Source organism: Euwallacea fornicatus, chromosome 29, assembly GCF_040115645.1.
Source record: "Euwallacea fornicatus isolate EFF26 chromosome 29, ASM4011564v1, whole genome shotgun sequence".
Taxonomy (NCBI): Eukaryota; Metazoa; Arthropoda; class Insecta; order Coleoptera; family Curculionidae; genus Euwallacea; species Euwallacea fornicatus.
This window is the reverse complement of record NC_089569.1, coordinates 1,598,773-1,612,807: the sequence shown is the minus strand read 5'-3', so window position 1 is coordinate 1,612,807 and position 14,035 is coordinate 1,598,773. Positions and strand designations below refer to the sequence as shown.

Below are 14,035 nucleotides of genomic sequence, written 5' to 3'. Positions count from 1 at the left end.
TCTTGGACTCTCAGCTCCACAAATGCTACAATTTCGTTTGTTGACATAGCTGTCAATTTGGAAATACACCTCCTCAAAGATTATTTTCTTTGAAAAAATCACCATTCATTAATTGCTACTCTGACATCAATTCTGTGAACGTTCGACGCCGTTCATAGTTTGCTGTGTATACGAAATTTTAAAGATTTAACTCGATGTATGCGTTGGAAAAAAGAGCGAAAAAATATGAAGCTATGCCACTTTGTATATCGAAAATTGTGCGTTTTGGTTATGGATCTATTAATATTTTTTCATTATTTTGCACAGTACTAACGCCTTCTACAATATCTTCATGATTATATGTAATATCCTATATAAATGTTGTCACAAAAACTTAGGGATTTTTTGGAAGATAAACGTGGTCTTTCTGTTTCCGGTTTTGTTATACTTTAAGGCAAAAGCAAAGTTTAATTATAAGACAGTACTGACCACTTTGAGAACTTTATTTACGAAAAAAGTTTTTGTTCACAATATACCCAGTTAATAGACTTATTATTACTAAGTTACTAAATGAAAGACACATTTTATAAAACTGTTAAACAATTATTATACATAAAGGAAAATCTCATAAACATTTATTGCAGAGCTCTAAAATTTCGACTGTAATACGAACTAAAATTAATTAATGAAGATAGGAAATGCTAAAATTAAATAAATATACAAGCGAAAAGGGGGCGATTACAATTTGAATACAGGTTCAATCAGTTTTTTATTCGGAGAGTTTTATTCTTTTCCACATCAAAATGAGGTATTTCATTCTAAAGTATCAGACCCAGACGCAGTAACGGACGCTGAAAGAATTTTATTGGTACAAAATTTCTGGTAATATCTAGAAGCCACAAGCTCTGCAAAAGCTTTATGAATGCAAAGCACCTGGTTTGTGAAATTCTCTCCTGAAACTTACTCATTAAAAAATTTGGATAATGTTAGACCAATATGCATCGATGCAGCTTACATCAAAAGAGATTACATTCACGCGTATGGTCCTAAAGTTAATCTACGATTTGCAGTCCTGTTGTCGTTCCATTCCATTATACGGGGGCTATTTTTTTCAAGTTCCGTTTGCTCGGTTGTGGATACTCAGTTGCTATGGAGATGTGTTTTTGTTTACTATCATTCATTTCTCTATGTCATAGTATGTCAAGCAAATAAACTATTTGATGTGACAGTTTTAATTTGGGAGCATTTTGATTATGACAGCTGCAATCCCAGCTCTCGCCAGATCTGACATTTGTTCAGTTGACGAGCACAAATTGTGACAAATAAATTCTGAGCTTGTTCGTTTGCAAATGTACTTGTAAGAAAAAGCTTTTTTGGGAACGATTGCAATGGCAGATGAAACGTGGACTCAATTCCCAACAAACCAAAAACATACCATATACACTAACAAAACTTAATGCTACTGTGTTTTGGGGCTGTAGAGGAGCTTTGCTGTTGGAATTTATGGAACCTGGGAGCGCAATTACTGCAGCCTCGTACTGTGAAACTCTTAAGCGTCTAAAAAGAGTCATGCAAAACAAAAGGAGCGACATGTTGTTATCAGCAGTAGTAGTATTTCGTGATTATGCACTTCATCATGCAGTTGTACAGGTTAAAGGTCTGCTTAAGAATTTCGAGTAGATAGTGTTTAATCATCCACTGTACAGACTTGGCACCTAATGACTTTATCGCTGGGATGAAAGTGTAGTCAGGAAAACAGTGATTTGACAAAAATGAGGAATTCAATTAGTATTTGCAAGATTGGCTTAGCACACAGCAATTTGGTATGAAAAGGAAATAGAAAAACTTGTTTCCCGACAAATGTCTTCATGCGCTTGGTGAGTATATCAAAACCTAATCTGGATATATAAGCAACTTTTCACATGTTTTTACTGATCTCAGTTGCTTATGCTAAATCATCGGAATTTGAAAAAACTGCCCTCATTTAATAAGAATCTCGACCAACGTAAGACCTATTTAGTTAACTGTAATATTTCTTAATAATATCCGCAAGAATACAGCTAATCGTCAGTGTTTTCAAATGCAAAAAAAATATTTCTCCAAAATTTTTTTTAAGAAAGTTAATGGTAATTATTTAGTAATACCTAAATATACAATCTGGTTTTTTCATGGCTTAAGCTAGCTTTTCCTGACCTAACTAAAATTAAGCTAAAATTATATCGACATCAATATCACAAGTGCCTACATTTCCTCGGTTATGAATGCAGCTCCCAGTGTTTTATTAGTCCACGTGGCAGTCAATTATTTTTTTTCATTGCAACAACATGCAGGGCACTGCTGCAGAATTTCTTATAACAGTGTCAGTCCGTAGTTAGGCAATCCATTTTTCTTTTAGTGTTCAAATTGCCACACAGCTTTTCTTTCAGTCTAAAGTAACTGGAGAGTCTTGAATATCCGTATTCCTGTAAAAATGTAGTTATCACATAATTTATCAAAGGGTTACGTGAATGTAACACCTACCCAGTATCCAAAAGGAATTTCTGAGGAATCCGCATTAATAAAAGCCCATAGCGACCAGAACAAGTTCGATGCCAAGGTAAAGACCTCCACTTCTTTTAGGATCTTCTTGGGTTGCTCTCGGGACCCCACTGAATTTAGATATGATCTAGAAAGCAGAAACTATTAAAATTATTTCTGTTTTATTTCTTGTGCTTGAATACCTAATGAACGTCAGTCGTTGCTTCTCCGTAGGATAATTCGATAGGTCTTCTCGGTAAAAAGGGAACTTCTCCTCGTTGTAGTTGAAGACCCATTCGATGAAGTGGTTGGCGATGTCAAAACTCCTATAATTATAGGAACAATATTCGAAATCTAAAAGAAAAGAGGCGAAACTAAATTGCTTGACTAACATAACACAATTGTTATCAATAACTTTATTCCGCACTATATTCGGGAATGACATAAAACCATATAGCGCTTTCATTACCTATAATGATTAGTTCAGAATCTTGAGGATGGTTCTCTTTGTCTGGATCGAGACTTGTTAGAATATTACCCTCCTGCATGTCGTTGTGGCAGAATACCACTGGACTGTTTTCCTGCTCTAGCCTAAAGTCAAAAAGGAATGGAAAATTCTTGAATGTGACTAAAGGCAAAATTACCTTTTTTTTAACCATTTAGCTTCCGCTCTCAGATCCACTCCATTTAAAAGCTCCCGTATGAAATCGGGGGTGGTTGCCTTAAGCTTGGTGTCACACGTTGTGAGCCAGCGATCTATAGTATTCCACAGCCATGTTGGTTCTTTGTGAAGTGGTACCTGGAATAATTTTTTCGGTAGCAACAAACATAATCAAAAATAATAACCAAAAATAATTAAAAAAAAAAAATTAGTAATAAAATTGTTGATATCTACGCTAGATGTTACAGTAATTTGGTTCACTAATAACAGTTCAAGGTCCAATGAAGGTAAATTTAATACGCTAGTTGCACATCCGGTTGTCTAGTATGATAAGCAATTCATATAAGTTATTAAAAAACCAACAGAAATGACCGCTATTATTTTATGCCACATTGTCAACGTTGCTCATATAGCAGGATGGAGACTTCCAAAGCCCTCAAATATACCCAGATATCCAGGAGAGTTATCGTTGATGTGCGTTTTTCACAAAATGGCGGATGTTTGAGCAACGTTCTATGTTTATTATTTTCCTCTTTACTATTCACTCCCTGCTGGGAGAGTTTTTTGATGTTCATCCGTTAAATAGCCTACAAAGCATAAAACACAATATATCTTTGTCCGTTCTTTGGACCGGAAGGAAGGTTGGTAAATAATGAGACGAATGACCACGTACCGGCAAGAAACGTACGGAAAAAGTTGTAGGTATTAAAAAGTACTTTTAAGTTATGATAGACGCAATTGTGGATGACTAAAATTGAATGGAATGCTAAAATAAGCGAATGCAAAAAATTGCATCGGAAACAAAATAGTGATGACTCACAATACTTCAATATAATGCATTTACAGGCCACAAGAAGCTATTCGTAATAATGTGCATTTACCTTAACAACGTTATCTACAAATATGGTATACAACACATCTATAATTACGCACTTACATACATATTATTTCACAAAAAAACACCTAATTTCGAAATAATGTCAAGTGATAGACTGAAAATAACGAACAATTATAATGGGGAAATTAATTTTTTTGCGTTTATTACGTAAATTATTTAATTATAAAGTACCTTTTCAAGTATGTTTTCATAGCCTGAAGGTAACGTGAAACCGTTAAAAAATTACATATTTCTTAAGTTTAAGAATCGGGGCACATCAGGTCCCCACATTGCCATTATTGGGATATGAGAGGGTTTCTCCCTCCTCTTTTGGATCTCCATGGAATATGAGTATTGATACGGCTAAAACAAATAACAAAACACGCCAAATACGTGTGCAGCAATGGCCTTATGGGAAGGATGAGATTGGACAGCTTAGGGCGACGATAGTTAAACATTTCGCGCCAGGCTTACTAAGGCCGGCCCTGTACACGTGATATGCAGTTGAAATTATCATAATAATTTGAACGTTAGCACTGAAGCTTATCGTACACATGACGCAAGAAGTTGAATTGCAAATACAGGGAATTGTTATTTCGCTAACTCCACTTTGATAAAACAACAATTACACTAATTTGTGAAATCGTAATTCAATGATGATCCCTAGGCTAAATATTCTGCTCAATTTAAAATCGTTTTTATAATGTACATATGCATGTATGATCAATACATGCGCTTTGATGTAAATCGGCAGAGTTGCATCGGAGATTAATCATCCTCCTTATTTATGTTTATAAATTACATTTAACTACTTACTACAGACACACAAACAATTCCTCGCATGTTCGTTTTGATAGACAATGATAATCGGCCTAGAGAAAGCGAAATATAAACACCCGATTGCTGGAACAAGCTAGTTTTATCACTAGGTTAATAACGAGGGATTATAAGAAAAATTGTCGCAATAAGCCATATACGTAAAGCGACTATTAAGCCATTTGCTATTTACCATCAACTATATGACATTGAAAATAGATAATAAACGAATTTATTCAAAACGTGCCTCTGATACCCCAAAGCCTGCTTGAGGTTCGTTTTAATGATCCCCTTTCGTGTAATTACGTAAATACGATGAAAATGTACCTATTCAGTTTTTTTTTACAATTTTACTCCTTAAGCAATGAGACCCGCTCCTCAACTACCCTTTTTAGTTACTGGTTACATCACGAGTGTGTACTGATGAGTGATAATATATAATGTATCATGAGTGATTTTCAGTATAGGCCCCATTACCGCCTAATAGGCACTGCGTACATCTTACATCCAATTTGATACCACGCAACTGATAGGACTCGTGTAAATGAACTGGAAAATGTGCACACGCTCGCAACTAGATGCCATATACATAAGGACATATGGGTTTATTTGTTTGTACGAAAATGATTTATTAACAATTGTTATTAAAAGTTTATGGAGCGCTTGAGAAGCGGATATGGGATTGTGGCGGAATGCATAGCGAGAAAAAATCCCTAGATTTGAAACAGACCAACTAACACGATATTCACATTTGCTAGTGCTCACCTCCATTGAGTGCAATGCTGCCATTTTTTCTGCTATCTGGACCGATAGTCGTTCCTCCGCAAGCTCGGAGGTGAGGAGGGGCCGGGCGTTAATGTATTGCTCAAGACGGCCTCCTGGAAATATACCATGGAGTTTTGGACCCAAACCTGAAATGTCTTTCTTTTTTATTGCAAAATTAAAACACCAGAAAGTGATTGAGAGAAAAAGCCGAAAATCAAATAAACACGTAGCAGAAATGAAGGCAACCCACCAAAAAGACTGCACAATAAGAATATATTTTAAGAAATGTAATTTTATAAATAAAAATCGACACCTACATTTAATGACGTCACTTGCCCCTCACGCGGCCTTTTTTTGTAAACGCTCTAGCCTGACATATCAAGAGTTCCCCCAGATTTCAATGGCGACTGTGGTTAATTATTACAAAAAAAATGTGTTTCGATACTATCTATCCAAGTCCTAAGTATGTGAAAATCAATTTCTGGTTAACAATTTATCGGAAACCACCAGGAAAATAGCAATTTGGAGCTCCAGAAGAAGATTAAAGGGTTTCAAAAGCGGCTTTATTGGCGACCTCCTAAAGCCTTCGTTGATAAAAGGCATGTGGTAGGTATAGTCAACGAAATCATAATTTTTGGTGAGGATTTAAAAATTGCAAAAATATAAATATCATTTAAACTCGTGAACGTTTGTAATCGTATTAATTCAGTATGAAAATGATAAACGAAAATGCGACGAAAGCTAGGCCGTGACCATAATTCAACAGAACGGACAACTAGAAATGAGCATACTCACTCTTGTTTACTAAGCTCAAAATACGAATTTTCGAGGTAATAGAAAGAAAATTTACACACAATAAAGGTAATTTTTTTCCTATAATTCTCAATTTATTGCATGTCGCACTATCTTGTGCAAATGCAGTATTTGTCTTTGTGGCGCCGCATTGATGAGCCAACATTTCGTGCGTTCATGAGAATTTTAATTTTTCTTTTCAATTTTAAAATTATTTTCACACAAGTAATTATGTGGCCATTCGAACAATTGTGTAAAGCTTAAACAAAATTTAATTTTTTGTGGTCCTACCTATTGGGAAGTATCTACTATTTTTTTCCGTTTTCAAGCTTATGCAACGATTAATATAGGAAACCACCACTGCTTTTACCGTGCAACATTCGAAATTAAAATGAATTAAGAGCGCTTACACATTCTTTAATTAGAAAATGTCTGTGTTTCCCTTTTCCATAACAGTGGTGGAATATAACTTCCTCAGAAGGAGTTTATATAATAAAGTTATGACTTATGCATGCATTCCCAAGTTTCATGATCAAAACTTTAAGAACAGCTGGTAGCTTCCTCATATAAACACAGGGTCGTGAACTCTAATCTACAGTGTCTGTGATTTATAAGACTCATTACCACGTAGGTCATTGGTCTCATTACAACGTAGCTCATTGGTCTAAGTTGGAATGATGGGACAATGACTTGCCTATAGTCCGAAAAAATTTCTGAAATATCAAAGGGCACAGGAGTAAATATAAAGTCTCTTTTAAAATAATGTTCTGGATCAGTATCATCTGATTTTTCAACCGATTGAGTTGAAATTTCGGTGGCTGAAAACTTGCTGATTTATTCGTTATTCGAACCTATAGATCATCATTTCCGAAAATGCGTAATGTCGAGTGATATGGGTACGTTAATATTTCAAGAAACAAAACATTGAAAAAACTAACATCATGGGATGAAGCATTTAATTATCGACCAAAATACTGTTTTTTTCGTACCTTGTTGTACCCAAGCGCAACTTGAGCAAGCGCCCTTGAGCTGATTAGAGATAAAACCTTACGTTGTCCCCCTGTAAGTGAAAAATGGAAGCAAATTGGCTTTTTGATTATAAGAACAACCCATGACACAACATTCTTTTTTAACTTTTCCTGAAGCTCTTGTATTGAAACCTGAGACACCCTGTATCATAAATATTCATTAACTATTATTTTCATTAAATCCACGTGCTCGGAATAAAAACTTTAATACCTCCAAGGCCACACATATTACGAATCCAAATACCTACATAGTTAATGACTATAGCAAAACTAGTTTTGTGACCAAACACGGCTTATTGTCCATATTACTCCACGTTGCATTCTATTTTTATCTCGTACACAAAAATATTAATTAATAATTCTTTACGGCTTATCTATCTGCGATTTCGCGCTGAACTTTGGCAAATGTTTTCATGCATATATTACGGCATTAACTGATTTACGTTTCTTTCATCGTTTACATTTAAAATTGACCAAAATCTAAACTCACGTCGCTCACTCAATAGAGTGAAAATCACACTTTCAGTGATGAGAGCCTCGAGGGCACCCTCTCCATGCGTCTGTCCATAGATGCGAATTAGGACGTCTTTGGGTTCCTCACTGGATTTCTTATTGTCCTCGTATGAGTTTTGAAGGTTAGCGGGGAGGGATACGTGGTAGAGGTGGTTTGAGAGGCCCCCACTAAAACAATAGTTTAAATTAACGCGAAGACAGCTGTTTATGTAACCAGTCGAAAAGTGTTGCTTTGAATGTTTAATTGTGAAAAGTAAAACAACTTAATATTTTTCTATTTCATGATTATGTTACGCATAATGCAAAAATCTGACAAAATCTTGCGTGAAACACGTTGGAAAATCACAATTTCGCGGAACTTGCTAGGCCCATTTCACTGCGCAAAATATCAATCTTCTGGTTACATACATACATATGTAAATAGCAGTTTTTTAATTTTATCGTTCGATGGGGAAATGACGGGAAAAGGTAAAAATTGCTCCTTATATGTATAGGATTACAGAAACCATGTTTTCATCACTAGTTTCATTTATTAGCCGAGTTGCGATATGAAGGTACCTGTTCTCGTTATGTAACGAGTTAGGAAATTAAATCAGTTTAGTAACCGATTTTGATCAAGAAGCTTGTCACTTTATTGGCTAGAATTATAAGAGTAACTTTGTAATTTAAAAATTTTTGTTGATGAGATAATTAGATTTGAACTTTCGTGAACTTATATAAGTAAATGTCATAGTTGTGGATGTAACTAGTAAATTTATTTACATTTTTTAATTAAATTAGACGACATTTAAAATTCTCATAATGAGCCAAGAAATGTAAACAAAAACTTATTGTTTTTTATTGGAAATGTTATTTACTTAATGCAGTCAAATAACATGAAACCAATTAAATAAGTAAAAACAACGAGATGGCAGTTCGTTAAAAAAAAGTTATTAAAAACCGAATTCAATTACAAATTACAGAGTAATTCTGATGACGTAATTACGTTGTCGCCACTTGATAATGAATTAAAGAAGAAAAATGTCATCGTTGGCTTCTTATCAAAAATAAAATAACTATTATTAGAGGAATTCAATTACAGATTGCATTGTACCTCTGATGACGTTTCACACTAGCGCCATTTTATATCACCTAACCTCAAAATCCAACTTGGAAATTTGTTATTAATTCTGTCATTTTTCTCTGCATTTAAAGTTCAAAATGTATTCATTAGAAAAAAATATTTTTAGTGGTACGATACTATGTTTCAAGAGTGGAGATCCAATCTCCTGGATGCTAGTAATTTATGAAAAAATGACAGGAGTGGCGGCGGTTTTAGGTACGTGGGCCGGGAGAGGTATTTAAATGGTGAGCTGGTTGAATTGCCCTTAAGAACTCCTGCTTGTGTATATGTAAGTAGTCAGAAAGTTCGACAATTTCCAAAAAAATGTCTTTCAAAAGTACTATAAAACTCAAATACGGTGCCAAAACTGTTTATGCATATATCACAAACAGGCCTTCAGGTACTTTACCCCTACCCCATCAAAGCATCAAAAATATTTTTCTAAACGCAGTTTTGTAAATATTTTATGACATTTCTTAAAGACTGGTGTGAATTCAGGCTTGGACTATTGCTTTCCCCTCCAAAACTTTCCATACCGCAAGAGAATGTTACTTAAAATTCCACACCTTTTATGTCCCTCTTATAATCGCGTATACACAATAGGACAGTGTTTATACAAATAAAGGAAAACCCGATTGTCTGTATACACACATACAATTACAAAACCACGACAATAACATGTTTTTCTTTTCGTCCATCAGGGCCGCGACGCACTTCAGATTTCTAAGTATAGCTAATTGGAACACTAAATTGAAAAGTTTTGTTTAATCCTTACTTGCTGTTATTACTAAGTCGTACCCGACAATTAGTACCTCTTTAACTGATGCAAGGTGCTAACCTACCTAATATGCTTAAATCCTATGTTCTGGGTGGTCACTTTCTTCCACGGTCCATGAAGATAATCTCTACATATTCTGGCGGCTAGTTCTCTCATCTCCAAGGTGTCCCCATGGATCTGGTTGGAACAGATCGTTGATAATAAATTACTTAACATTAAACTGGAGATTCTACGCATTGTAGGAATTATTAAATTTTTATTAAACTTTGATGATTTATTGCAATATTGTCTCTCCTTTTTATGCTGTGTGCTGAACAGTATTTCGAAGTCGAGGTTTTTTTTTTACAATTAGATCAATAATTCAACGCAGTCGCCTCTATACCATTGATATAACGTTTACGTTCTTATTTTCAAAATTGCTTACCTTTTTGTTTTTGCCTAGGTTCAGCATTTTTATCAGTATTTTTATGCACGTAATGCATCCACTATTTATGAGAAAGTGAAAATTCACAGAGCACCACGTCACAAATAAATTAAAAATAAATCTGCGTATACTATAACACAAACTAGTAGAAACACCAAAATTTTCAATACCGGATAAAATCGAACTGAAAAGTTCGACAATATGTGCCTTATTTTATATAGAATATAACAATATTCCTAAAATAAATAAAAGATAGTAAGATTGACGGGAAGTGTGCGCATGGACATACGATAAACATACGTTTATCTATTGGTTCACGATGAGTAGGTATTCAAGTCCGATGGTGTTCCATGGGTAGATCGTATTGCAGTGGTAGGGAAGTGCAGACAAGAGTGGCAAAATGATAAATAACCTAAAAAATTAATGTGAATAAAAAGAGATTGTTTATGGCGTTTGACCATCCATATTTGTTGCTTTGGACCACAGTGTATTAAAAAGTAGATTTGAGAAAGAATACCGGTTTATCTTCGCTAACGTCCATACAGAATTCCAGTTCCTGATTTTTTCTTCATTATTATAGTGTTTTCTGGGAAATTATCTGCAACTTTAGTAAGCTGTGATAGAGGTTAGAAAAATTAGACAACAATAAAAGAAAATTATTTGGGAATATTGTTTTGAAAAAGGTCCATAGATTTGAATTAATAGAATAACCAATATTATTAAATGTGATAAATGATATTTATGATGTATATTTTTATTGTTTACATTATCTACCGTGTAGCGTGAGCACTTTTATTCCTATACGATTCTTAACGATTTAAAAATACTTATTTTTGACATTTTGTCAATTATGTTTACTTTTTTTAAGGTTACGTCCTATATGTACTACCGTTGCTTTTAATTCTCGTGTTAGTTTATGAAAAGGCGTATATAGATAAATAGATTATAAAAAGTTTTTTTAGTATAAGCTGCAAAATATGGCCAAATTATTATCTTACTACTGTCTCTGTCCCTTAATCGACACCAAGAACTTATTAGGCATTTCCGAAGATGTAGAAACTGGAGTTGTGATCGTAACTTTGGGCAAAAATATCGCTATAAAATACCGAGTTTCCGACCAGAAGCAGCTTTGCAGTTGGAGAACCAAAGAAAAATTTAGTTCCCAAGTTGTTTTTGACAAGAACCTTCAAAAATATGTAGCTGTCTTTAATCAGAATTTTATTCGTGTGTGGGGAGATGAAGAAGAGTCTTTGGATAAAGTTAAAAAGTACAAATTCAAACAGTCTATTTATACAATTGTGAGTCACAACCAAGAGACTTTTGTAGTGTTCAAAAAGGGGTCCGTTTATTCTTTAAGTGAAGTGTTGGAAGACCGAAAGAACTTTATGGCTGCAGCAATCACTGAGTTAGCAGAAATTAAAGACTTTCGGTATATATCCATTGGAAATAACCTGTATTCAGGCTTCCTTTCAAAGACTAAAAATACCTATACCTTCCACTGGACTGTTTATAATAAATTTTCTAAAAATGTGTTTACAAAGACAAATTTCTTAGTTGAAAATGAAGAACTTTGCAGTTGGGAGCTAATAATAAGTAAAATGAATTGTGTTAATTTGCTGACTGTCTGGAGTGATGGAAAGATGTTTCTAAAACCATTGGAGTATGAAGAAAAACCAGATCAAAAAGACTTATTCACAGTTATTGAAAGCATTTCAGCACAACACTCAATTAAAATTATTCCCTTGGATGATAATTATATAGCAATTTATGGGTCAGACCCCAATGAAGAAGGAGCAGTTCTTCTAATTTACAACACCCAATTCAAAGTAATTCAATCAAAACAAATTCATAAGTTGTATTCAGAGGATGCTAAAATATGGAAGATGTTTAATTATATCTTACTACCTGTAGGACAGAACCTAGTAGTAGTGCCATTTTGTCTTGAATCAGAGCAATTAGTAGCCTTAATTGGCAGTCACAAGTCCATGCAAAATAAAATTGACAGTGATATTGCACTTGTAACTGAGTATGAAGTTGGAGATTGGTCAGAGGAGCCTAACAAAAAGAAGATTGGGAAAGTCAAACACAAGTTTAGTTTGCTTGGGAACAGAGTAGAGGAGCTCATTAGAGATGGACATTCAGAGGCTACAATTGTTGAGCAAGTAATACCAGAAATTCTTGAACAGAATAACATAAGTTTGCTTGCCAGTGCTTTGGATTTTTTCAAAGATATCCCAGAGAAATTTGTGGCAAGTATTCTGAAGAACATTCTAGCATGCAATGCAAAACAGTTTCCCACATCTAACAAAGTAGACCAGTTCAAAAACCTCCCAAAATGCCTTCTTCCCACAGAGAGAGTAGAATTGTTAGACAAAATTTTAACTCAAAACTTCAGCGAAACGATCTTGTTACCACATTTAAAGCTTAATTTATCCCTGGATGGAGCAATTCTGTTGTTGCAGTACATAATCTATGAACTCTCACCAGACGGGCATAAGTTACCTTCTATGAAAATCACAGAAACAGAACAATGCCTGATAAAGTGGGCCAGTCTAATAATAGATGCTAATTATCAGAAGTTCATCCTTTCCAAAGATGAGAAGATTGAGGAGCTATTGGTTAAGTGCAAAATCATTGTTGCGGATCATTTAGACATACTAGAAGAGTTAAAGGGAGTGGTGCCCGTTTTAACAAAGTTCCAATCTCTCAAGGAGGGGAAGAGTTTTATTGGTGGGGGATTGGCAGATTGTTTGTATAGTGTTGAGATCGTGGAGTATTGAACAAAATGTTAAAAAAATAAATGATTTTAAGTTTTTTTTTGAAAGTCAATTGCAAATTCAAACATTTTTATTTTCAGTAAAAGCAATAGATCTTTAAAAAAAAATTAATGACCTGCAGATATACGCCACTCGTATGCCTGAAAACATTTTTTATTGGAAAATTTGCATGTAATACTCACAAATTTTCATTAAATTTTTTCGAGTGAATTTGCAGAAAGTATTGAGAGGAAAAAATGTTTATTTTTTTAAGTCTTATTGGCTGGCATAGGGATTTTCAAATTTCCGTTTGGACCGTGAATATAAGTTATTTTCACTTTCCTTAGACCACTTTTAAAACACTATACAGTAAATACCAGCGAACTAGGCATATAAAGGAGTGTGTTTCTGCGCATCTCGATTCATAGTATACAAAATCCGAATAACACGTGATAGAGCTCATGTGCAGTACTGGTTGCTTGATGCGATGGTCAGGCGGAACTCTACAACGTTGCCGGCTCGCTTTAAACGGCCGAGCGCTTGATTGATGATGATATCGACAAACCAATGTATTAAAAATTTGGCTATACTTAAAGACAAACCTAGATAGTAAAATATTTTTAATACATTTTTTGTTGAATATATAGAATATAAAGCCGAAAATAATTTTTTGTTTTCTTCACTTGTTATCGAAATTTTTGAATAAATTTGTTTTCCGTGTCTTGCTATAGTAGCGAACAGAAATAGATTAAAATTGAAGAAAGTCCAAGAACCCAGCAAAACCCCCTAATTTAACTCCTGTAGATTTTTTTCTTGTGAGGTTACGTCAAATCTACAATTTATAGATTTGAGGATTGCAGGGCTAATAATTTGGATGAGTTGCGAATTGAAATTGCATGTAAGCTATTAATCCAGAAACACTTGCAAAAGTGTGACAGAATTTTTATGATTGGTTCGGTTACTGCTCTGCGCAAGAAGGGGGTCGATTTGAACATTTAATTAAACTTTGGGTTTTGTTTTAATTTCC

General features: G+C 34.4%; 2 protein-coding genes across 4 annotated transcripts; one reads left to right on the top strand and one right to left on the bottom strand.

The window, feature by feature from the left end:
• Nucleotides 1-464: 464 nt before the first annotated feature.
• Nucleotides 465-10,554, bottom strand: LOC136347626 (choline/ethanolamine kinase). Its single transcript, XM_066297777.1, has 9 exons — nucleotides 10,253-10,554; nucleotides 9,893-10,005; nucleotides 7,926-8,116; nucleotides 5,616-5,761; nucleotides 3,141-3,295; nucleotides 2,966-3,087; nucleotides 2,700-2,850; nucleotides 2,500-2,644; nucleotides 465-2,441 (listed from the first exon to the last, which is right to left on the bottom strand). Exons 1-9 carry the CDS (start codon nucleotides 10,277-10,279, stop codon nucleotides 2,340-2,342), a joined length of 1,152 nt encoding a protein of 383 aa, XP_066153874.1. The 5' UTR covers nucleotides 10,280-10,554; the 3' UTR covers nucleotides 465-2,339.
• On the top strand, nucleotides 9,095-13,067 carry LOC136347624 (nucleolar protein 11). 3 transcript variants are annotated; one of them, XR_010733517.1, is made up of 2 exons: nucleotides 9,095-9,295; nucleotides 9,752-10,111. XR_010733517.1 is itself a non-coding variant. In XM_066297771.1 (2 exons), the coding sequence occupies exon 2, from the start codon at nucleotides 11,230-11,232 to the stop codon at nucleotides 13,030-13,032; it is 1,803 nt and encodes a 600-aa protein (XP_066153868.1). In that variant the 5' UTR covers nucleotides 9,102-9,339; nucleotides 11,215-11,229; the 3' UTR covers nucleotides 13,033-13,067. The 3 variants fall into 3 exon arrangements, 1 of the variants encoding a protein (XP_066153868.1); XR_010733516.1 differs by having other exon boundaries at nucleotides 9,095-9,339; XM_066297771.1 differs by lacking the exon at nucleotides 9,752-10,111 and adding an exon at nucleotides 11,215-13,067 and having other exon boundaries at nucleotides 9,102-9,339.
• Nucleotides 13,068-14,035: the final 968 nt, after the last annotated feature.